The 26,360-nt window shown below is 40.4% G+C and overlaps 1 protein-coding gene across 2 annotated transcripts in view; it reads left to right on the top strand.

The window, feature by feature from the left end:
- LOC129337947 (LIM zinc-binding domain-containing Nebulette) overlaps positions 1 to 26,360 on the top strand; it is a 195,594-nt gene that overhangs the window by 67,853 nt on the left and 101,381 nt on the right. For both annotated transcript variants that reach the window (XM_054991971.1, XM_054991972.1), the window contains one exon: positions 15,759 to 15,866. In XM_054991971.1, the coding sequence (XP_054847946.1) occupies positions 15,759 to 15,866 (108 nt within the window). The remainder of the gene's footprint in view (positions 1 to 15,758; positions 15,867 to 26,360) is intronic.

The raw sequence follows: 26,360 nt of genomic DNA, 5'->3' as shown, positions 1-26,360 counted from the left end.
AGGGTATTTACATACAATCATTAAAAGTCACCACGGAAGTATGTAGTACTCTGAGTAAGACAGTTTTTTTTCTTCCTATCTACCAGGTACTATTTTAAAGAATGTTCTTTTCCTGCTGCTCACAAGAAATGAGGATTTCCCCCCTCATTGCTGGCCTGATGAGTCAGTGGTCCACTGAGAGTCAGATGATAAAAATAAAAATACCAACATTTAATCTTCAGTAGAGGTGTTAATGTTTCCGGAATGAAAACACTCAAGTGTTATGTGCAGTCCTGATGTGGGGAGAAAACGTATATTGAAAAAGATCAGCATGACCCAAGGTGATGCTGACAAAAAAACCCCTCAAGCCATAAAGAGACAGAATCCTTTAAATATCTAAAGTAGGGGAACAAAATGCTTTCAGTCTTGCTCAGTTCCTGTCCCACATGTCTTTTCTCCATGCAGGTCCCATGATCCCCAACATAGTTTTTTTAAGTGGTCAAAGGAGGTGGGAAATCCCCCTTGCTTTTTTGTCAGTAGGAAAGCTGGTTGGATCCAGCCCAATCCCCCTCCCCTCCTTAAATACAAAGATTTAAGTAATTGCTTTGAAATGGGCTTATTTATTATATAATCAACATCAGAATTGGCATATAGATATAGATCATGGATTTGGGATATAGATCATGGATGGCTAGTGAGGGCAGATTCCTTTAAGTAGAGTGAATATTACCTTTTACTAAACTTTTAGAGCTCTGTTGGCTTTAAATTTTCTCCAGCTTACTACTGTGGAGCTGAAGAATTCAGAAATTTGAATATTTGAGGACTCATAACATTTACACCTCGGTGGCTACTAATATAAACAGTTTGAAAATGTGACATTTAATAAATAGCAATAACAAATAGGGAAGTGCATTATAAAATTCCTGAGCTGAAGATATAAACGGAAGTCAGTGGTTTGGGTTCCTACAGTGATTTTCTGGAAAGGTAAAACAAAGCTGGAATTCTTAGGTGTTACGCCCCTCCCCCCGGACCATCTGTGTTGTTTTTCATTTTCTGATGCTGCTAGCTGGCTGCACCACACTCTTGTGTTTGTCTTTGATTCATTGATTTCCTGAACAATAGTGTTTCTCCCTTCCAACTGGATCCTTGCAACAGAGGAGCACAGAACCCTTCCAAATAATCACCTTTGGAGACAAGCCACAAGCCACAATAATCACCTTTGGAGACAAGCTTCCGTCCTTCCTTTGTTGGAGTCCTTTTTTTTTCTTTGATCAAGGTCCCCTAGAATTGGTCCAGTTTGCTTGAAACTTGACACTTGGGAGGTCTATAGTGAACAGGTAGCACTAGCTCCTCTACAATTTTGGTTGAAAAACAGACACTCTACTTCTCCCACCAAAAAAGTCCCTCATAGAGAATAATGGCAGCCAGGAGAGGGCCTTCTCAGTTGGGGCACCAAAACTCTGGAACTCTTTCCTCAGAGACACTCATCTCTCCCCATTTCTTCTCGTCTTGTAGTAAAGTTTAGCTATTAGCACTGTTTAAATACCTCTATAGGTCTTTGATTATATAAGCTTAAAAAATCCATACTTGAAAATAAAGCTACATCAACTAGTCATGGAGAACATAAGCAGGTATGTACTAGAATGCAAATTTTAAAGGGATCTCAGAAATCAAACAACTTTCCCTTTGTTTTCAGGGGAACAGTCCTGATGTGAAATCAGTCCCCTTGCTAGGGGATTTGGTTAAAAGATGATTAGAGTTCCTTTCAGAGTTTGAAAGGTTTCAGATGGTAATGAAAATGTGCAAATATAAGAGTATGATTTGTGATTCCTGTATTCATGCATATCATTAATGTCAGACACTTCTCTCTATCAGGTTTCAGATTAAAGCCACTTGTATTGGAATGGAAGGGCATAGCATTATCCAAAGAAGTAGAGGTGATTTAAAATTAATGTGCTGGCAAACAGACAGCCTTTAAAGGACTGTCAATGACCATAGAGAAGTCTCTTGTCTCTATCTTCACAGTGTCCCGTAGCCAGCAACCAAAAGGTGGGGAGGAGCCATGGATGCAGGTCAATTAAGAGCTGCCAAAAGGTGTAGCTGCCCAGCATCCCCCCCCCACACTTGCTCCTGAATAATGACGGTTAGTTGCATCTGCCCTGATTTATCTAAGGGTGGAACTACACTTATGTATAGATGTGTAAATGTTTTTCTATTCTTTTTAATAGGCTGCAGCCACAGGAGCTTGTTTTAATAGGGCACACTGGCGCAGGAGAGAGGAACTATTTTCACACTTTTCCTGCACACCCTTTTACCTAGTGAAAATTGCTATCCCTCAAACTATTTTTACCCTCACTGAGGAAAATTGATGAGAACCTGTAAATTTTCCCCAAGTGGTAGTTTTTTTAGGGAAAAGGTATGAATGGAAAGAATTCAACAGCCCCTCCCCAACACTGTTCATGTCCCCTTAAACTGCTGCTATCTGTTTTTAAAAGTTACGGACTTATATGTAAATATCAAGTTCTGTCTTAATTTTGTTCAATACTTGACATACCAATTGTCTACACTTTTAATGTTCTTATGTACATATGAAGCTACATTATATTGCCGCACAGACCTTGGTCAGTTTGGCTCAGTATACTTTACTCTGACCGGATCTTCAGAGTTTCAGTCATGGGATCCCCCCCCCCAACAACAGCTACCACCTAAGAGTCTTCAACTGGAGGTACCAGGAACGAACTTTGGAGCTTCTACATACAAATACAACGAGCTTTTCCACTGAATCACAGTTCCTCCTTTTCTTGTTTTATGTTTATGTATGATGATTAGAAGTGGGCACAGTCTGGAAAATGGACCAACATTTTGCACAGGCTGGCTCGGTTTGTGGTTCGTGAACATGTCGTTTGTGGGACTCACCTTTTTCATTAATTCTGGTCCATTTGGGCTGGTCTGTTGGTCCGTGGTCTGTGAGTGCAGACTTCCTGGCGCTGATCTATCAATTCCCTATGCAATGGAGTGGATGTCTGCAGACCTTTTGCAGCCCTTAAAAACTTGATAGGCAGCTATGCCTGCCAAGCAGAGAGCTCCCATTCTGCTCTGTAGAGCAAGGAGCAAGAATGAATTCCCTAAGCAATGGAGGGGTGGATGTTCTGCAGCCAGTCTTAGCCCTCATACCTTGATAGGTAGCTCTGCCTGCCAACCAGAGAGCTCCCATTCTGCAACAGAGGAGTGGACTTTCTGCAGCTAATCTTAGCCCTCAAAATCTTGATAGGCAGCTCTGCCTGCCAACCAGAGAGCTCCCATTCCTCTCTATGCAAGCAAAGAGCAAGAATTGATTTCCTAGGCAATGGCTGGCAAAGTGTCTGTGTGGTGAGTGAAGGGCCTCTTCCTCCACCCTTTCCTGTTTGATTTTGCCTCATTGCAACTTTTTGGTGTTGCTAGTTAATGCATGTCAATTGGCATTTGCGACTCCAGTATCTACTGGAAGTTTCCTGAGGATGACCACTTTGGGGGTCTGTAACTTGGACGTACGAAATGCCATCTTGACCAAACTTTGAGGGTGGCTGGAGGAGAGGCTTCTGAAGATTCTCTGTGAGTTTGGGCAATCTGGGTGTGAAGGGGGCGGAGTTAGGGAAGTGATAGACCATGGACTGACGAACTGGTCCATGAATGGGGCTGGTCCATGAAAAGTTTGTGGTCCGTGGTCCGTGAAAATCGACGGACCGCGGGTTGGCAGTCCATGGGGTTTTTCCAGTCCATGCTTACCTCTAATGATGATACATTGCTTTTAAAAACATTTTTTGGAGCACCTAATTTTTCCAATTAACATTGTGTAATTGTCATTCAGCCTTAGTTTAACCAGGATGAGGAAGCTGGTTTATGTTATGGCTAGTGAATGCAGGCTGTTATATTCCATGAGTAGATTTGAAGGCATGTCTATGAAAAAAACAGGGTGTCTATTTTCCAGGTTATAGTGTTTCAAGCGAGTTTCAAGTTTTCCTGACCTTGTTCCCTTAAAGAGAGGGACAGAAAATTGAGAAAGTAGGTATTAAACCATAAACATGCAGAAGTTACAAAGATAATCACATTAAAGCATCTTGGATTGGGAGATATCAGCTGTTTATCATATATAAAGAAACCATAAATAAGACTGATTATTTTAAATCTGATAACCTGTCTTTCCAAAGCTCAGAGTGGCATACACTGGTCAACAGAGAAAACCACCAAGAACATAGAATTACAAAGAAATAAACAGGGCTTTTTTCTGGAAAAAGAGGTGGTGGAACTCAGTGATGGACCCACACAATAATGTCACTTTGGGTCAGCTGGAACAAGGGGGGAGTTTTTAAAAGTTTAAATCACCCTTAGAGAAAATGGTCACATGGCCGGTGGCCCCGCTGCCTGATCTCCAGACAGAGGGGAGTTTAGATTGCCCTCCGTGCCACTGGCGCAGAGGGCAATCTAAGCTCCCCTCTGTCTGGAGATCAGGGGGCGGGGCCACCAGCCATGAGACCATTGTCAAGAGGTTCCGGAACTCCATTCCACCATGTTCCAGCTGAAAAAAAGCCCTGGAAATAAATAGCATCAGTAAGAACAGCCAGAGTAGTCAAATTCAAATTTACTACAAGACCTTGCAGGACAGAACTGTCTTGGAAGCCCAGTGATAGTATAACTAATAAGTGCATTGTGATGATATGTATGATAGGAGCTGCCATGGAATAAGCATAAGCATTCCAAGCAATGTTTGATGAGCAGATGTGTATTGATACATATGCTCATGTGGGGAAAAAACAATTAGTCCTTCAGGTATGTTGGTCCTAAGTTATGAAGCACCTTGAACTGAACCTGGAAGCTAGAAACTGTATGTTTGTGTGTATCATTGAACTTCTTCTAGCAAGTGGGTGGCTGCATTTGAGTTCTAATTTCCAGGTTATTTTCAAGAGCAGCCACATGTAGGGTGCATTATAGAAGTCCAGCCTGGAAATTACAGCAACATGGATCATCCTGGTCAGGTTGCAGAATCTAGAAGGAAGTATAATCTAGGAGTAACGTGTAACAGATGTTACTTATTGCAGAGAGTTGCTATGGTGATGGTACCTGATACTGAAGCAAGAGCTCATTCCTCCCTTTGGTGGGAACAGTAGATCCACCTAGGAGTCAAAGCACAGGAGTTACTTTAAAATCAAAAGGCAACAGCACTTTATTTAATGAGTGTTTTCTGGCAGGGTTTTTCTTTTTCTGGCACACATTTTATGTCATCTCTTCCTGTCAGAACATTTTTGTGCACTTTGTATATATTTTTTAAAATATGTATGAGAAAGTTAAGGTTTTCAATCATACTGTCATTGGTAATAATAATGTACGGGAAAGCTGGTTCTTATGCAGGCTGCAATGGGTTTTTTTTGTATGTGTGTGTAACATTGCATTGCAAAAAATTGTGCAATACTGGAGATGTGAATGCTAGAGATGTGAATCTCCAGTGGTATTTATATGGTATAAATAATGGTATCTAAATATTTCTGGCTTTTTGGAACTCCATGTTAAGGTTCTCATCAGGGCTTTTTTTCAGCTGGAACATGATGGAACGGAGTTCCAGCACCTCTTGAAAATGGACACATGGCTGGTGGCCCCGCCCCCTGATCTCCAGACAGAGGGGAGTTTAGATTGCACTCTGCATCGCTGGAGGGCAATCTAAACTCCCTTCTGTCTGGAGATCAGGGAGCGGGGCCACCAGCCGTGATCATTTTTGCAGAGGGTGATTTAAACTTTTAAAACCTCCCCCCTTGTTCTAGCTGACCGAAAGTGACGCTATTGGCCCTGGGAGCATGCGTGCACTTTGTGTGTGCACATGTGGTACCAGGGGCACAACCTTCCTTCTCTGTGCTGGCAACCCACTGAGTTCCACCACCTCTTTTCCCAGAAAAAAACCCTGGTTCTCATAATGTATAACTTGTTTCATCCATTTTACTTAGAAACCAGGTGTACCATTTCAGGATTTCATGTGTGCTTTGGACATGATCAAAATTAAATTACAATGAAGCAGTATGATAGATATATCTGGTGGTTACATTTTTATAGCTCATATATAACTACAGGTGTAGGTGCTTCAGAGGAATAAAAACATGTGCACTGAAACATTTCCTGCTTTTCTGAATGACACCCTGTTTTTTTAAAAAAACCCTGATAATTTGTAGGCGACTTCACGACTGTTCCTGAACCGCCAATCCCAGTGGGTTTCCATTGTCTACTCAGAGAGTGGGAAGCATAGTTCTAATCAGTTCTCTGGATTTGCTGGAAGTCTTTCCCATTATTTTTCAATCCCACCAAGAATTTTAAGAGGAGAAATATATTTTCAGTAAGAGCAAGCTGGAATTTATGTTCTCTACCTTTGCAGATTATAACCAATCCATTATGGCTTTAATTATAGATTAAAAATTGTACCACAAACTGTTAACAGTGCAGAAATTCTTGAGGTATAGCCGCTTTTGACCCAATACCATATGTACATAACAAGCTCCATTTTTAGGTTGCCAACTATTGAAAAGGAAAAAAGGCTTCCTGAGCTGGGTCTTTGCCTACAGTCCAGAGAACACTATTCATTTAAGGTCTTTATAAATACCCTGCCATCCATTTACAATATCAGGCTACCACTGATCCACCTAACATAATCTGGACTACAACTGTGTCACATCCACAGAACAAGAGAAAAAGTTCATTTAGAGTAGATTACACATTCAGGTGGACATAATTGGTAGAAACAGACTTTGGCTAAGAGACAGGATACAAATGGGCGGCGCAAGGGTTTTCAGTGCTTGTGGCTGGCTGGCCGGATGCCCCCCCTGCACGCACGCAAGTGCGCGCACACTGGCCTGTGTGATGATGTCATGCATTGCGTCATCATGGGAGCGCGTGCTGCCACCAGCGGCCCGATCACTGCAGTGGGCGGCTGTGACGGTGCACGGGTGGCCTCCAAGCTCTCCCGCTTGGTTGCCTGCCCCACAGCGGCTGCGCCCGGCCAGGGGCGTGTGCTGGTAGTGGCGGCGGCGTGGGGTGGGAGGGATAGGAGGCTGCAGCTCCCGCCCCCTGCGTCTCCTCCGGCTCTCCCTCCGGCACCCCACACCTGAGGGCACCGCCTACCTGGCCTCAATGGGCGTGCCGGCCCTGGATTCAAAGAAGTATGTATCCTTGAGGGCACAAGAACATACACAACTTCTGATAGGACAACCCACTAGGCTTGATTCAGAATTGGTAAACCAAGTAGTTGCCTCCAAATTTAGTGAATAGTTCAGTTGTTTCTGCCCCTCCCCTATGTGCTGCCAACTCTTATTACCTAATTGTGTCAAGCAGGCAAAGGAAAAAAAGGGCTTTGCAAAATGTACATGAAGAGGTGGCCCACTGTCAGTGTACTGCCCATTGCCAGTATGTGGTTTTGTTTTCTCCATCTCACATCTTCCTTCACTGGCCTATCAAAGAGCCAGTTTTCACTTGGAAGATGTCCTGCCAAACAAGAAATGAAAGGTGGCTTCTTGCTTGGAGTGATATCTGCCAGGTAATAAGCTGTACATCATTTTTTGCTTTTGTCCTGATCAGCCTAGCTCCTTCCTTCATTTCATGGTGCTTGCTGGGTGGGTCAAAAAGAGTGAGAGAATAAGCTTCTAGCCAGTTTAGTGTAGTGGTTAAGAGTGCAGGACTCTAATCTGAAGAACCGGGTTTGATTCCTCACTCCTCCTCTTGAAGCCAGCTGGGTTGACCTTGCGTCAGTCACAGTTTCTAGCTCTCTCAGCCCCACCCACCTCACGGGGTGTTTTGTTGTGGAGATAATAATGACATACTTTGTAAATCGCTCTGAGTGGGTGTTGAGTCATCCTGAAGGGCAGTATAGAAATCGAATGTTATTATTATTACTACTACTTCCTATGCCTTTCCTTTTAAGAAACAGGAGATCCTTCCAGCCTCCTTTTAGAGGATTCTTGGGCAGTATCCCATTTCCTGGTGGTAAGTGGCTGAGAAAAGCAGTGCCTTGCATACTCCGCCCCCAAGCTCAGAATGTGTACCAGAAATACATGCAAGAACATGGGCTGCTGGAGCAATTTCCCGACAGAGGCATCCATTCCATCAGAAGAAGAAGGGTTTATTAGGTTCTGTGACCTCAGAGGCTCTAGAACTGCTGAGGATGGACAATGATGTTACTTCTAGGAAGATATCAGATTCAAACACTTGACAGTTTGAACATCTGTTGGCCCCTGCAGTATCTGTACAGTGCCAACTGTGCTCTTTTATGGAAATGAGGGAGCTATTCTGGGTTTGCAAGAGGAGTTGGTAGAATCCTTTATACTTCATCATAATCAGCTTTGTCAGTACTTTTCATATAAAATTGCTTGCACTTGCCTGACTTTGGCTCCATATCAGGAATAGTCACATGGCACGTTCCCGAGAGTTCTGTTTGTCAGGTTCATATGGAGATAGATCAAGACGGGTAGCCATGTTAGTTTGTCTGTAGCAGCAGAAAAGAGCAAGAGTCCAGTAGCACCTATAAGACTAACAAAACTTGTGGTAGGGTATGAACTTTCAGTATCTCAAGAAGTAAGCTGTGACTCATGAAAGCTCGTAGCCTACCACAAGTTTTGTTAGTCTTATAGGTACTCTTGCTCTTTTCTGGTTCATATGGTTATCTTTAATTTGTTGCAGCCTGAAGTTGTGGAAAAGATACTTGAAGAAGTGAGGCACTTCCCCGTATGCTCTGTGGATCTGCGCTCTTTGTAACTGGGGAAACCTGTGAAACCTGTGTCTATTTAAAACAAGGCTTCCATGTTGGAAGTATTCTCACGCTGACCTTAAGAGGCAGTACTGGGACCATTGGTAAAAAGCCATGTCTTGATGTAGCCATTTTGAACAACTATCAACCTGTTTCCAACTGAATGAAGCCATCATCTCCAAGTGTGCTTGGATGAATCTGATTATCTGAATTCTTTTCAATCTGTAATCTGACCTGGGTATGGAATGGAAACTGCCTTGGTCACCCTGTTAGTTGAGATCTACTCTGGTCTATGTACTGTGGGAGTGTGTGCCTGTTTGTTCTCCTGGATCTCTCCGTGATGTTTGATCCTATTGGTCACAGTATCCCTCTGGACTATTTTGTCAGTATGGACCTAGGTGGTACTGTGCTGTGTTTTGATATTTCTTGGAGGGTGGATGCTAGAGGATATTGCTGAGGAATGTTATTATTTTTACCTTGGCTGTTGGCCTATATGGTTCTGAAAGGGTCCTTTTTATCCCCCATGCATCTCAGTATCTGGATGAAATCACTGGGAGAGACTGTAGGGAGCCTGGAGTATAGTGTCACCCATATACAGATGTCACACAGCTCTTTAGCTAATATTTGTATCTCTTGCAATAGCATAGTGGTTAAGTGGTTGTGAATCAGCACTTTGCTGGTTTGAATTGCACTATGGTCATGAGCTCAGCTGGTGGCCTTGGGTAAGCCACTCCTCTCAGCCTCAGCTCCCCAGTGGTATTGTGAGGATAACAACAACACTGACTTTGTTCGCTGCTCTGAGTGGGGCAATAATCTGTCTAGAAGAGTGGTGTATATAAGTGCAGATTATTATTCCCTGACCTGGATAGCCCAAGTGAGCCTGATCTTGTCAGATCTCAGAAGCTAGGCAGGGTCAGCCTTGGTTAGTAATTGGATGAGAGACCTCCAACGAAGACCAGGGCTGCAGAGGCAGACAATGTCAAACCACTTCTGTTAGTCTCTTGCCATGAAAACCCCAGCAGGGGTTGCCATAAGCCAACTCTGACTTGAGTACACTCTCTACCACCACCATTATTATTTTTATCTTATTGTCTGGTTTAAGGGAGAGGAGATAATGTAACTGATATAGAGGCTTTCCTTCCTTCCACACTTTAATGGGCATGATAGGGTGGTGCGGGTGCCAGGTTGCTGGCCAGGTGTGAGGCCATAATTTGTCCACCCTATGATCTGAGAAGGATACAGGGTTGCCCCTTTCCATCCTCAAAAGATTGCCTTGCATTTCTTTCCCCCCTCAGGGGTCCCATGAGGCATCAGAACGGAAAAAGGGTTGTAGTCAGCTGAATGGCCTTCCTTCCAACTAGTGTCTCCTATGCAGCCTGGAGCTGTCCTGCCTGCTCCTCCCTGGCCTCTCCTTCTGGTCCCCTTTTATCTCATCATCTTAGTCTATCTTGCTCCTTGGGCAGTCCCAACTTCCCTTGAGGCCAGCCAGGCTTCCTCTGGGTCTGGGCCAGCCTGCGGCCCTGGGAAAGCTTTGCTGTGGCCTTCTATTTTCCCATCTCACTGTTACCACTCTACTGGCTCCTCCTGGCCAAGCTGTGGATACAACATTCCTTTGCCTGCCCTCATGCCCTCACAGCTGATTGGCAGCACTATGTGGATCCAGTTGCCACACCCTCTGAGATTAATGAGGCCAGGGACACCCGGGTTCAAATCACCACCCTGGTGTGGAAGCTCATTGGGTGACTTTGATCCAGTCACACACTCCCAGTCTAACCAGCCTCTTAAGGTTGTTGCAAGGATAATATGGAGGCAAGGTGAATGATGTAAGCTGCTTTGTGGAGAAAAGCGGTATATAAATAAAGTTACTTAAGAAATATAAGTGAAAACAGAGAGCAGATAAAAGGTAAATTGTTTAGTAGGTTTGAAGGAGAGAAAGATGTAGGGAAACTTGAGCATATGGAGGCTGTCAGGAAGACGGAAAGAGGAAACAGTGTGAAGAAGGGGATATAGGGGAAAGTGGAGTACCCCCACAAGTCCTTGCAGGTTCCCCACTGTGCAACTGGGTCCAGCTCAGCCAGCACCACACAATTCAGCCATAAAGGAGAGATGGTGGGGGGTGGGGAGTGGGGTGAGGTGAAGCAGGGGGGCAGACAAAGGTGAGTGGGAAGGACAGAAGGAAGCAGGAAAAGGTGAGAGGCTATGGGGGGAAGGGAAAGAGAACTTGGTGGGGGAGGGGAAAATGAGACATCCCCCACAAGTCCTTGTGGGTTCCCACTTGTTATGATCTATTTCTATGAACTAATAGCTTCTCAGCAGGGAAAACCTAAGAAGGTGGACAGTTAGGGGACAATAGGTGGATGCTCTCTCCCCCACCCCCCCAAATCAAGTATGGATGTCAGACAAGAGCAAAACCTCCTTTTGGAAGCAACTAAAAAGGATGATTTTTTAAAAACCTCATCTTATCTAAAATCTCTTTTTAGAAGAGATTTTTTAAGTCCTTGGTTAGATTTTTCTGTTGTCTTGCAAACATTTTAACAAAACGTTTCAATACATAATTTAGGAAAGTGGAATGCGAGTTTTGAAAATAAGTAATTATGATGTTTTTCTGAGGCAAGTTTTTTTTTAAAAAATAAGCTTTATCTCACCAGTCACTTCCCTCAGTTTTGTCACTTTGTCACCTTTCCCCTATGCCTGGGATGTCAGAGGGAATAACATTCTGGGATAGGATTCATGGCTAGGGTATTAAAGCCGTCTAAGCCTGTGGCTGATAACTGAGAAGGGAGGTAAACTGGACATAAATAAGATGATTGTCTCTTTTTTAAAATGATCAAAAACATGGCATATATATTCTAACACAAGCTAAGGGAGATATGGGGTTTCAGTTTTTAAATGGTGCATGAGAAAAAAACCTCTTTCCATGGCAGTCTTAATTAACTTTGTTACAGATAAGCACAGACCCCCTACTGCAACTTCATAATGCTATATAGTATCAGCTATCCAGAGGGTGTTGTGGAGGTGATGGAGACTTAATGAGAAATCCGATCCCTTCTGATCCCTTTCTCCTTTCTGTCCAACCAACCAGTTCAATCAACTCTCATCTCTAACTGATCACTTCCAACTGCCAAACCCCCAACTGTCTAATTTTAATTAACTCTCTGCTTGCCAGCCCTCAACCCCAGTTGGTTGTTGGAGCCACACTATCATTGGCTACTCTATTGCTGAATTGTTTCTTTCTTTCTGTCACAACAATATTATACACTTCCTTCAGCTTGATAAAGATACTTCGATGTCAAATGTTGTGCCCACTAGGTCATGTGTTTAGCAAGATCCAGCTGTCTATGAAATTCATTAATTGAAAACTCCTATATTGGAGCTTATTTTACCTTCTCCCTTCCTTATCTGAGTCAGAATAAGCAACCTTGTGTTGGTGGGGGGTGGGGAGTCTCGCATGTGATAAGGAGAATGATATTTGAATTTCTGATGATGTTCAAAAGTCACATTGATAATAGTGCACATTTAATTTAAGCATGGCTTTCCCCCTGCTTCTTCTGTTGCATTAATATTCAGAAATTCAATGCAGCTGCTTGTGAAACTACTTTATATTTATAATAATTTTATTAGAAACCAAAATAGATAATTCTTTTCTAGTGCTGTGTCTATAAAAATATCCTTTGAAATCCTTTATCTTCTTCCTGTACTATTTTTTAGTATCTGCATTTCTTTTTTGGACTTCTGTTAAAAACCCAGATTTAATAGTTATTTCTACATTGTTTGTCACTGGTGATCCTGACCAAGAGCAAACTGAGACCAGATGGCTGACAGAAAGCAATACCACCTGGTCTGTAAGTAATGCCAAATATGCCCCCTCCACAACATTAGTTTGCAAGAAGAGAGGAGAGCTCATAGAAGTCAAACTATTTATAAATTAGTTATTCAAGAGAATATTGGAATATTAAAGGAGAAAGTGGAAAGTTTGAGATCCTGATGATAGCTACGACTTTTATCTTTAATTTATTTCTGTGCTCTTTAACTGCAGAATCATTACTATGTCCTTTTAAATTTCTTTTACTATACTTGTTTTGGAGTGTGTATGTGTGAGCATCTATTGTAGAAATAAGAGCCCCGTGGCGCAGAGTGGTAAGCTGCAGTAGTGCAGCCCAAGTTCTGCTCATGACCTGAGTTTGACCCCGGTGGAAGCTGGGTTCAGGTAGCCGGCTCAAGGTTGACTCAGACTTCCATCCTTCTGAGGTCGGTAAAATGGGTACCCAGTTTCCTGGGGGTAAAGTGTAGATGACTGGGTAAGGCAATGGCAAACCACCCCATAAAAAGTCTGCCAAGAAAATGTCGTGGTACGACATCCCCCATGGGTCAGTAATGACTTGGTGCTTGCACAGGGGACTACCTTTACCTTTTTAATATGAATATACATTCCGGTAAATATTGTGTGTCTACTAATGTAATTTAATTGAAAATCCCCCTTGAGGGTTGTCTGGAAACCAGTAAGGGCCTGGGGTAGGTGGGGACATGGAGAATGCCATCAGCTCATGGCATATATCACTTCCAAGGAAAAAAAATGGAATTGATATCAGTGCACTCTAGGAATTGCCAAAAACTCTGTGGTAAAACCATTGCATTTCTAGTGATTCCTAGAGTTGAATAGTGTCACTTCCATGTTTTTCCCAGAAGTAACGTAATATCATAGCATCAACGTTGATTTTTTTCCTGTCTGCCACTGGAGAGATGGCTGGCAATGAGAAATGGGAGGAGGAGATCTCCCGCCTCCAGTGGGTGGCATTCCTCCCTCCTCTCCTGTGCTGTGGTTCTGCTTTGAACTGGGATCCTGCATTGCTTCTAAATGGAATTGCCACCAGGAACTCACAGTCTAGATGTACTATAGCTGCATGTCCCTGCAGCCAGCTTGTATAAAAATTCATGTGTAGTTTGTCCTCTCTGTTTCCCTTTCATTGAAACTAAAGGAGTTCATTCTTTTCTGAAAGAAAAGGATTTTATGAAATACTTTAAAGTTTGTGAGTGTGTGGTTTGAACTTGTACTATTCTTTAACTAATAAATTCTTAATTCCGTAATCCTTGTTGCAGTTTTTCTGAAAAATCCTTGCAGGTGGCTGTGCAAACATTTTCAGGGAGAATTGCCCAGTTAACTACATGATATAAAACCGCCTACTACTTGACCATTTGGTGTTATTTAATCATCTTGTTTCACTGTGTAAAGAAGGGCAAGTTTGTGTTTTGTACGTGTATTTTTTTATTGGTGAGGAGAAGGTACATTATCAGGGTTAAATTTAGTACCAGCCTTAATGCTTCTATCTCCAAATTTCAGGACTACTCAGAAGACGGGCATAGCCATCAGGTGTTGGGATATAATAAATGAGAGATAAACACAGAAGCAGATTTCTCAAGGTTTCCTTGAACCTCACGTTTATGAATACTGGGAGTAAAGTGTAGATGGCTGGTAGGCAATGAGAAATAAAGTGTAGATGACTGGGGAAGGCAATGGCAAACCATCCCCATAACAAAAGTCTGCCAAGAAAACATTGTGATGTGATGTCCCCCCATTGGTCAGTAATGACTTGGTACTTTCACAGGGGACTACCTTTACCTTACCTTACCTTACCTTACCTTACCTTACCTTACCTTACCTTACCTTACCTTACCTTACCTTACCTTACCTTACCTGGGAATAAAAAAAAAAAAGGGAGAGGGACTGAGGACTAAAAATTTATTTGAAAATGCATATCCTACACCTTGTGGCTTTTGAGGCAACTTACAAAAATGAAAGCAAATGCAAATAGATTTAAACATAACTTCATACAACCATCCATGGAGCAATTAAAATAAAAAATAACCATAGTCAACATGCTACTGATGAACAAAATGGAATGATGGAAATATTACGGCTTCTAGATGTTGAATGCTGGAAACAAAAGAGAGGGAGAAAGAGTCTGTCCACAGTTGTGATCACATTGATTTTGTATATGGAAGGGAATATTCAAAATACAATCTGATTTTAGTATTTTATTATTGCCAATGTAGTGCATTGGGGTAGTGTATTCTAGTCTTAACCAGGAAAACCAACCCTACTTTCGATAGTACACTCACGCGCACTAAATGAAATGCATTGTACAGGGGCATATGGAGTCTCCAGTACTGGCTTCAAGAGTGCTCCTGAAGTTTTAAGAAAATGTACTGCTACTTTTATTGATGCCTTATTGATAACTTTTTGATGATTGCCTTTGATATTTTAATTTGTTTAATTGCTGTTTTTAAGTTACTGACATGAGATATTGTTGATTATTTTAAAATCTTAATATTTTGTAAGCTCAAGAGTAAATTTATGGAGAAATCTTTGGTATTGATATAGAAACCAAATGGCTTCAGCTAGCCTTCCTGGATACAACATACAGCTGTTCAGCTAAAGATATTCTAATCAATTTATTATCCTGCTTTATCTCATGTACTTAAGCTTTCAGCAGGTTTTCCAAATGCAAATATTTCAGTTTAAAAATTTAAAAATAATACAAAGTCTAGACACCCAGTAAAACAAAACTGCTTTCAAAACGTCTCTGTGATGAGCACAGAGAAAGAGAGGCAGAGAGAGAAAGGTGGTATGATGTATGGTTGGTGAGGCCAGTCAGATTTATTCTGCATGCTCTAAATGTGGTAGAACAAAGGCTATTGCTCCATTGCCTGTGCTGCAGAAAGGAATGAGTTGGATGGGGAGCAGGGCCCAGTGACTGTCTCTGGACTTCTGCTTATGAGGTAGATAGATCGTTAGTCCCTCATCTTGGAATTCTCTCATCTCTCCAGCAGCAGCACCTGATGTCAGTCAGAGAGGAAACAGAAATGGGTGGGCTAGGTTTAGACCTGAGCTCAGTTGCCTTTTTGCTGATGGGTATTTTATTGACCCTTCATTGTTCTGCTCCATGACAAGACTTGCAAACTAGTTCTGCAATGGCATGTTGAATATAATGAAAATACTTCAATTTCTCCATTTCCTATTTGGTAGGTCAAATACAAACGAGACTTTGAAGAAAGCAAAGGAAGAGGCTTCAGCATTGTAACTGACACACCAGAACTGCAAAGACTGAAAAGGACACAGGAACAAATCAGTAATGTATGTGAAAACCTTTCCAGTGATGCTAGATCTTAGGAATGGTACTCAAATGAAAAGGCATGATTGGAGTTTGTGGAGATATTTCCGGACATGAGTCTGTGTGAGTGGGGAAACTGGATTATTTGATGTGTTTGTGTGTTTGGGATCTGTTTTGCTTTCATAGTACATTGGTAGTGTGTGTTTCTCCTCTCCAATATGAAAGATGTTTTTAATTATATTTATACTAACTATTAAAAAGCTCATAAACAAATCCAGTTTTTGCAAATATGAATATTTCTGCTATGCTTAATTTTTTTTAAAGTCAGTGTAATACATTTTAATATAAATTATGCAAGGCAGAAATTACAGAATAAAGTTCTACATAACCTCTGCTTACAGTTACCTTCAGGTTTGCAGCTGAACCCGAAAAAGAACACTGAGGAACGGAACAACTCTAGTTTGTTTATTTTAGTTGTTTATTTTACATCTTTTTCCTTGGAGGGAGGTAGTGTACAAAAACTTGTAAGAGGTACATGAATAATTGGTTGGGATTCTTGAAGATGTCAGGAGGATACTGTAAAGTTCTGTAGGGGAGAACTTTGTGAATGGTGGTAACACATAAAGCTGCAATGATACTGGATACAAGAACAACTTTCAGAAGTGTTCAGAATTGTTAGGTTGCAGTGCATGCAGAAATACAATTGCTTATCTGATTTTTGAAATAGCATATGCTGCACATGTTCTGCTTATTATCATTTTAAATAAATCTATTGTCTTATCACTTTGGGTAAAACCATGGATAGGATTTGAAGATCGATATAGATATAATGCTACCCCCCATGTAATTAAACAATCAAAAAGAAATGGTAAAACTGTGCGCCCCCTTCTCTAGAGTTTAGTCATTCCTCTTTCTATTGTAAATTACCCTTGCCCTTCTCCCACAACCTTAACTTCCTTTTAATGCATAGAAGGCTAATCATGGCCAACACTAATTTGGGAACCTTTATAGCCCAGCACATGAAACCAAAATATCTCATAGCTCATCCCTGAATCTTTAAATATCAACAACAGATGACAAACATAATGTCTGCAATTGTTTACCTTAACATGTCCATCTTTAAAAATCTATTGTACCTATCCAGAATTTTTGAAATCTAATGTATGAAACTTGTCAGTTCTAGCTACAAAAAACAAAGATAGATTTACAACTTGAAAGTGACTTACATGTTCCTGAGGCTTCAATCAGCTGTCATGATTAACCATAGTTAATTTGAATTGTGGTTTATTGAACTAACTATTGTTAGTGCAGTGGAGGATCTACACTAGTCAGAATCTTTCTGGAAATCTGTTTGCCAGCTACCAATGCAAACCAACTGCAGTAAGAGTGGCAAAGTATCACACCTAACATAAATATCCATGCTTTTGGTGGATGGCCTAAATATCAATAATTAACAATTAAGAAGTATAATACATTACCTATTGTGTAATATTTTACCTTAAAAAGTGCAAGTTTGGCTTTTGGTTCATCCTTTTGCTAGAAAAAGAGGAGTACATGGATTCAGTTTTGAAAGGCTATGAGTGTAGATGTTAGTGTTTGCGTCTTATTTATATATTATTTTAGATTAGGTTGTTTAAGGGATATGTAGTACAGATGAAATGTTAGATAAAGTAGTCATTTGTGATATAAATAAAAATACCTGATTACCTTCATGCTAATAAAAACTATTAGAACACAGTTTGGGTAAAACCACTGATAAGGATTGTGAAGTGTTATGTGGATAATCATCAATTTGTATTCACCTTGCATACAACCCTTTGAAAAATTGATATTGCGAAAAGCATACTTCAGTCTTGGAAGTACTATTCTACATAAAGATAAAAGCTTCTGTTAACTACTATCTGTATTTTAATAACCTTTTAAGAGCACATTTTAAGCAAGTATCTCCATCAGTCCTTAAGGTAAGTGAATGGGATTATGTCTTGCTTCCTCACTTCAATATTAAACTTCTAAAAAATTTAGATAACTGAATTGTTCATTCCATACAGGAGCATCATTTTTGTTTTTATCTTTCCTTAGTGTTTGCAACTTTACACAATTGTTTCACCTACTTCATTGTATGTTTAATGGTTCTTGATCTTGAGCAAGATAGTTAAAGTCTTGAATAGAATGAACCGAAGTGTGACAGATAAGAGGACTGTAAAATACTAACCATTGCTGCACTAAGCTAAACTCTGTTTACTGCTTACTGGGCCACAGTGCTACAGGTTCTTGTCAGAATCCTAGTGAGAGCAAGACCAACCATACACATGCCAAGTTAGTTTTACAAATCAAACTGGCTTATTAAAGCACAATAGCACATTAATAATAGTGCTTTAATAAGCATAATAATAATAAGCATACTTATTAAAGCACAATAGCACACTACGTAGCAACAGCAAATTATCAAATAAAAGCATAAAAACACATCATAATACCTCACATATGGGAATGAAGCTAGAGGGTGGCAAGCCAGTCACTTCAGAGGAAGAGACTGTATCTGGTAAGCAAAAAACTAGCACCCTCTATGGTGCTTAGCTTTGCTTCTGCTATTATTTGAGACATGAAAATATGCTTGGTTTCTGAGAATGGTATCTTTCTCTCTGGGTTTCATCCTCCCTGGATCATTCTGAGTTTCCACTGGCTAGATCTCAACTTTTAAATTAATGCTTTTATAGTCTGCCTTTCTCACTGAGGCTCGAGGATTACACAGTGGAAGTCAATATGATTCATGGCTGGTGAAGTTCAATAAACATGTTCAATAAATAAAAAAAATGTTTCTATTGTCTTCAGTGGAAAGAACAAAAGTCCAGTTACACCATCTCTTTGTAACTGTCTCTTCTGTGCATGTTCTGATGCCATCTTATCCAGGAAAAGCATTCTTCCATGTGTATATGTGAAGCAATGGCTTAACAAAGTTTTTAGCAATTCTTAACCACTCTTTTCCCATCTTCCTCCAGAATATCATGTTGCTTCAAGCACCAGTTTCTGTCCTAAATTATTACTTTGCATAACCTCTACACACATGCAAAAGACCTTCATAGACACCTTGGCCAGCTTAACCACAACTTTCTTATTTGATATTTTCTCTTATGTTCAGATACTTATCAGAGGGTCTTTCAGTGTCTCTGTCCAGTCCTCAACCACAGCTTAGCAGATCAACTTTGTGACACATACAGTGAAATCTTAAGCAGGGTTCCTCCAGTCTAAACCCATTTATTTCAATGGGTTTAGACTGGAGTAATTCTGCTTAGGATTTCACTGATAGGGTCTATTTACTGCTGGAAATCTTCCATTTTCTTAGCTATAGTGCCTGAGCTTCTTCTGTCTCACCCTTGGATCTAGTTTCTTTCCTCATTTCCCCATTTATCATGAAACCTTATTTAGTGTGTACATCTTGCACTGTGTTTAAAGAGACCTGGGGGACGAGGAGGAAAGGGGTGTTAGCTGCTTCTGATGGAGGCGGCAGACAGAAATGATGAGAGGAAGATGGGGATGAAAGAATTGGGGGGCAAAGCCTCCTGTGACACCCCTTATTGATCTGCCACTGCCTTGCTGAATATTAAAAATGTAATTTTGAGTAAATAATACCACCTAAATTTAGTGAGAATAGGAACTATGGAGATAACACCCTCACACCTGCCCCAAATTTGATAGGATTATTTTGTCAAAACAGTCACAGATGGAGTGTCTTGTATGGATTGCTGGAGGAACATTAAATAATATAAATTTTAGACATTTTGGTTCACCATTCCATGGTTGGATGGGCATTTAAAACTGTGTATTCATTTTCCAATATGTGTGGAATGATTTAAAATGCTCATCAATTATTTTCCCCCCAATATTTCAGGTCTAAAATATTCACATCTATTTTACAGGGCAAAGTGTTGATTTGGGAACCTCAAATGTGCAGTGCAGTACTATTGTTTTCCTTCTTTGCAGTCTATCTGTTAGTATTCCTGTCCAACCAAATCTATTTTGGTCATACTTTTTCTCTTGATATGAAATGGCTGGATAAGATTTTTGAATATCCAAAATAGGAAAGGGAGTTTCCAAAAGAATTGTAATAACTTTTTCAGATGTTTGTTCTGATTGAGGTTTTAAATGTGAAGAGAAGTAAGGTAAGGAAAGTAGGTAAAATGTAAGGTAAAAGGTAGGTAAAGGTAGTCCCCTGTGCAAGCACTGACGGCCAGGCTACAAGTGACGAATGACACAGGTTGGACACTTGTCAGCTTCCCTCAAGTTTTGATGGGAAATGTAGGCAGCTTGGTGGAATGTTGGACAAGTGACAGTTGAAAAGTTCATTGGACAGCAGTCGGAGAGCCAAGCTGTAAAACCAGGGCGCCTACATTTCCCATCAAAACTTGAGGGAAACTGACAAGTGTCCAACCTGTGTCATTTGTCAGTTGTAGCCTGGCCCTGAGTCATTACCCTCCCATGGGGGGGAGGGGGGGGAGTCACATCACGATGTTTTCTTGGCAGACTTTTTGTTACGGGGTGATTTGCCATTGCCTTCCCCAGTCATCTACACTTTACCCCCAGGAAACTGGGTACTCATTTTACCGACCTCGGAAGGATGGAAGGCTGAGTCAACCTTGAGCCTGGCTACCTGAACTTGGCATCTGCCAGGATCGAACTCAGGTCGTGAGCAGAGCTTGGGCTGCAGTACTGTGGCTTACCACTCTGCACCACAGAGTGCAGGTAAGGAAGAAGAAATCATATTCTTTGAAATAACTTGCTGATAGTGTTTTGTAGTAGTGGTGTTAAGTTTTAAAAGGCACAGAAAAACGTATTTCTAGTGGCAATCGGATAATCACCAATCATTTTATTTAAAAATGCTGCCTTATATCCATATGTTTGCTTCTTTGATTGTTTCATGGTTTTGGTGTTTGGTTTGTTATCATGTAGTGGAGAGCCACTGGAGAAGACAGCAGTTTTCTTGAACCTAATGATTAGAGGAATGACCAAATCAATGAAGAACATACCGTGTTTTTGGCTTGAGGTAAGACAAGGGCATATTCTTGAAACTGAAAACAATTTGCAAATATTTGCCCCTGGATAACATTTTCAAGCCCAGTCAATAAAAAGAGGAAAACACTGACAGGTTTTTGTATAATCACTTTTTTCTCCCCTGCTGACATGAACTTTGGACATATATCGCACATGTAAGCATTTGTTTCAGAAATGTCAGTGCTATGTTACAATGTAGCAATCTGTCTACAGTGATGGTGTTTTGAGAGCGCAGCTGAATATTATGCAACTTTTGGTCAAATTTTCATTATTGTTATTTTCAAGATAGAACTAAAATGACATATTTTTGTGAATAAAGTAACAGTTTAAGAAATTAACAAATACAAGTTTCCTTTATGGAATTTTCTCCTTTCTGTTGCAGCCTCCCGAGTTCCCCCTTTGCAAGCTGTTTCTCAGAGTTGGGGTATCCTTCAGAATGGCATTTTATTCCATGTAGGAGGCATCAGCTTCAGAGAACTGGCAAAAATTAGAGATCTCTTTGCGCAAGGTCATACTAAGGATACCACTGAGTCCAAACCTATAGATTTTTAAATAATCTCATTATTTTGATTCATCTATACAATTGCTTTAAAATCTTTTTTTTAAAATACACAACATATCCAGAGGAAAAACAACAATGAAATCCATTGGGCAGGTAGAATTTGATTGATAGGATCCAACCTATTCTCTTTTTAATGTAGAAAATATAATAATGGTGATAACTGATAAACACTGAAAATATTTTCGCAGAATCTCTAGCTTCTGGTGCTTTCTGAAAACCTTTAGTGGTTGTTTTTTCTCATCTAAATGTTAGATTTTGTTTGTATGGAAACTGCACTGGGATGTTTTGAAGACAACATTCTAACCCTATTAACGTAACTAAATTTTCTATCATTTGGGATGATCATGCACCGATAATTTTCAGACCCTAGTCACACAATTAAAAAAACAATCCCATAATTAGAACTTGTTGGCACGTTCATACAACCTGTTTACTTGCTCGAGCATAAGCTGTGCTCTGAAATTGATAAAACAGATTGCAGGGAGAATTGGCAAGAAGAGATGCTAAAATCAAGCCCTGTAGCGCAGTCATCGACTGCAGAGCTCAAGTGCTTGAGTACACTAATGTGAGAGAATTACTCTACTTTATTTGACTGGTGTACACATTAATCTCCTGAATCATTTAAATAATTCAATCCCATTTTGAGAAAGGGATGTGTTTCTGATTTCTTTTTTTTCTACTGATTTAATAGATTCTACTGGTTAGAAGTTTTTCATGAGAATAATAAAGAAAAGGGGGGGGGGTGCCTTAATAATTTTTCAGCCTGTGGAATGCTATGGAATGATGATGAGGTAAGAAAACAAACACTCCAAGAATTATACTAAGCAATTCACAATGCCAATCTAGGCATTATTTTTGCATTAATAAACTGAAAGCAGCAGGGACAAACTGACCACCATTATTATAGAAACCAAGGACCAGTTATGATCAGTCTTAAGGTGGGCTGTAATGTGGACCCACCTTAGCTTGAAAATAAACTCCTAAATAACAAAACTGAGTAAATTGCTCTACATGTTTCCCATTAACATGCCAATTATATTTCTATAGGGGATTATGTTTAGAAATACCATAACAGATTTCCCTTGGTTTATTGCCAACCCTTCTGCATTACAGTATTCTGAGAAGGCCTTCAACAAAAGCTGAAGGCCCACCAGAGATCAGTGCCACCCTATGCAGAGTTCTAGCTTCCTATGTCCATTGAAATCAATGTGCATAGAAGGATGTAATTCTGCTTAATGTAAGTGTGCAAGTGTACTTGCTTCGTGAGGAGTTGCTCCTGATAGATAGGGAGGCACTGTGAATGTCATGCTATTATGGAGGGCCATTTCCTAAACAGCCCGCCAATCATCATGTGGCAGGGTGGTTTTTAGGTTGGAGTGCCCTGGTTGCTAAGCAGCATTGGCCAAAACTTTAGTGTTCTTATGACTCAGGGTGGAGGGCTATGAGGCTCAGCATTTCTTGGCATGCTCCATTTATAGCAGAGGTAAGCAAATCCAGCAAGCATTTTCTGGGAGTGTTTGGAGCCAGGGTGGTGTTGCCCCAATAAAGGGAGCCTAGAATGGCTGCCATGCACAGTCTACCCACTTAATTTACAGTGACATCCTAAGCGTAGTTATAGCTTTCTAAGTCTGTAAGTGTGCAATATGAAATCTGGTTTTGTGAAACTCTTTTTGAGTTGTGACTTGGGAACATTTTCACTAGGTTTTTTCCCCCCTTGATGCTATAGCTCATGGTAGACTTCAGGAGAAAGTTCATAAACCAAAACCTAAATATGAGAAAACCTATACATGTTATAGGTCTGTTCAGAGTTGCTTTTCAGGTATGTTACTGACATTTTCATGCCTATCAGACGGTTTTTAGGAGCCTTTCATAGATTTAATTAGTAGTTCAAGTTCAAGTTCAAGTTCAAGTTTATTGATTTAATTAGTAGTTTTATCATCCAAAGTTTTAATTGTACACACATACATCCTTCGCTAAACTGGTGGGATTGAGAGGGAAGGGCATATTTTTTTACACAGACTGTATAACCATAGAAAGTTCTTTCTGTATTTTCTCACTATTTGATGGGGAAAAAGAAAAACTAGTTGGCATTTCTATCACTTTTTTAAAAATATAAAACTAGCAAATAGTTTACCCTTCAGGGTAAAGCCAATATGGCTTTTCTACTAGTAATAAGAATCACAGACAACTGAAGATGACAGTATTCAGATGAAATCAACATCAATATTTGTTTTAAATGTTTTCTTTCACAGTATAAATGAAAATCTAATTTTAAAGCCACTCTGGCTGTTACGTTTCAGTAGAATATATTATATATTCTGGGCTGGTACATAAATTATTACATTAAAAAAATCAGATGTATTAAATAATTACATTACAACATCTAACGTGTTAATAAATATATTACAAAGTTAATGTCAATGATGCTATAAAGGTCCACCTGAAAAATAGAGTAACATGAATGGTAACATCATCAAATTAATAACATATAACTGGAAAATGTGTAAACAGTAACAATAGTCCGCAAATAGCAATGATGGTCCAAGTGATCAACAGCTAGTCACATAGACTATTGCATAAACATAAAACCCAATTCTGGGGCAGCGGAAAACAACTCCGCACCATCCTGTATAGGACAGCCCTTCAAGTACTTGAAGATGGTGATCATATCACCTCTTAGTCGTCTCCTCTCCAGTCTAAACATATCGAGCTCCTTCAGCCTTTCCTCATAGGACTTGGTCTCCAGACCCTTCACCATCTTCGTTGCCCTCCTCTGGACAAGTTCCAGCTTGTCTATATCCTTCTTAAATTGTAGTGCCCAAAACTGAACACAATACTCTAGGTGAGGTCTAACCAGAGCAGAGTAGAGCGATACTATCACTTCTTTTGATCTGGACACTATGCTTCTGTTTATACAGCCCAAAACCGCATTTGCCTTTTTAGCTACCATATCACACTGCTGACTCATGTTCAGTGTATGGTCTATTAAGACCCCTAGATCCTTTTTGCACATACTACTGCCAAGACAAGTCTCCCTCATCCTACAATTCTGCCTTTGATTTTTCCTACCTGTTCATCCTTGGTTATATGGCCCTCCTTCCATTTCCTAAACAAATCTTTTTTATTTCTCAGTTCATTAGAAAGCTGTTTATGAAGCCACCGTGGCTTCTTTAACCTCTTCTCATTTTTCCTTCTCATAGGAATTGTTTGTGATTGTGCTTTCAATATTTCACTTTTAACTTCCACCCCTCTTGAACTCCTCAAGTATTTCTGACCATGTGATTCTACCCAGCATAGCTTTTAGTTTGTTAAAATTTGCTTTCCTGAATTCCAACCTATATGTCTGACTATGTACTGCTTTTCCCTTCCCCAAGACTATAAATTCCAAAATTACATGGTCACTGCTACCCAGGGTGCCCACTTCTTTCACCTCATCAACCAGTTTTCCCCTGTTGTTGAGTATCAAGTCCAAGATAGCGGAACCCCTTGTTTCCGTCTCTACTTTCTAAAAAATGAAGTTGTCAGCAAGACAAGTCAGGAATTTATTTGACGTTTCATTTTTAGCAGAATTAGACTTCCAACAGATAGCCGGGTAATTGAAATCTCTGATGACCACTGTGTCCCGTCTCTTTGTGAACTTTGCAATTTGTTCTAGGAGTTTCTCATCCAAGTCCTGTCAGGCAGGCAAGCCAGCCTGCCTGCCATAATAACTGAGAATGCATATCTACTGGGTGTGTGTGTGTGGGTGGGCTTTCTTCCTGTAGTGTAGCTTCCTTCACTATGCCTATGCTTTGCTAAGAGATCTTATCAGTGCAGCTGTGTGGGAACCAGGCATGGGAACTTCGGCTGGGCATCTTTTGCAGGACTTTTGCTGACTACAACTGACTTATTTGGACTGGCGGAGGGGAACTGGAGTATACCTCTTGGGGAAGACTGTACTTCAGCATTCTGGGCACTCTCTATGTAACAGAGCACTCCTAAGTTGTTTTATTGGAATAACGACCTTTAACTCATGCAACCGTGTTGGATGAAGTAGAGAGTTTGAGAGAATCCCCTAGGCAGGCCTGACAAGTCCTCTGCTTGGCTTGGTGGTCTATAGCAGACCACCACTATAGTATCATTATTATTTCTTATTCCTTTTATTTTTGCCCATAGACTCTCAGCTGAATTTCCATGCTCAGATATGTGTATTTCCTCACAAGTATATACATCCTTTACATATAATGCTCCTCCTCCCCCTTCCTTACTTGTCTATCTCTTTTGAACAAGTTGTACCCCTGAATCCTAGTATTCCAGTTGTGAGTGTCATTCCACCAAGTTTTAGTAATGCCTATTATGTCATAGTCCCCTTCCTGTATAAGGACTTCAAGTTCCTCCTGCTTGTTTCCCATACTCTGTGCATTAGTGTAGAGACATCAGAAGCCATGAGTCATATGTCATGAGGTTTTTGTTTCTGTGCTTACATGAAAGTTAATGTTTCCTAGCATATGTTCCACTCCCTGCAGGTCTTCAGTGTTCCCTTCTCCAGTTATAGGCTTTGAATTTTTGTCTCTCCCCCCCCCCAAGGATTTAGTTTAAAGCTCTCCTTATCAGGTTTTCAAGGCTCTTAACAAACACATTTTTCCTACCCCATCTTCGAAACCGTAAGCCATGGTCCAAAAAACCAAACCGCTGCTGATGACACCATTTACGTAGCCAGTCATTTATTTGCAGCATTCTTCTTTCCCTTTCTAAACTATATTTGATCCTACTCCTTGGTTCTGATATTGTGTGTTTATGTATTTGTATGTTTTTATTGAAATATCTGTTATTTTAAATGGTGGTTCAATATCCCACATTGGTAACCTAGGCAGAGTTACTCCAGTCTAAGCCTACGATTGCATTGCAGATATTTTAATATTTTAAT

The sequence above is a fragment of the Eublepharis macularius genome, chromosome 11 (genome assembly GCF_028583425.1).
Source record: "Eublepharis macularius isolate TG4126 chromosome 11, MPM_Emac_v1.0, whole genome shotgun sequence".
NCBI lineage: Eukaryota > Metazoa > Chordata > Lepidosauria > Squamata > Eublepharidae > Eublepharis > Eublepharis macularius.
The sequence above is the reverse complement of the archived record's forward strand: the minus strand, read 5'-3'. Positions and strand labels throughout refer to the sequence as shown.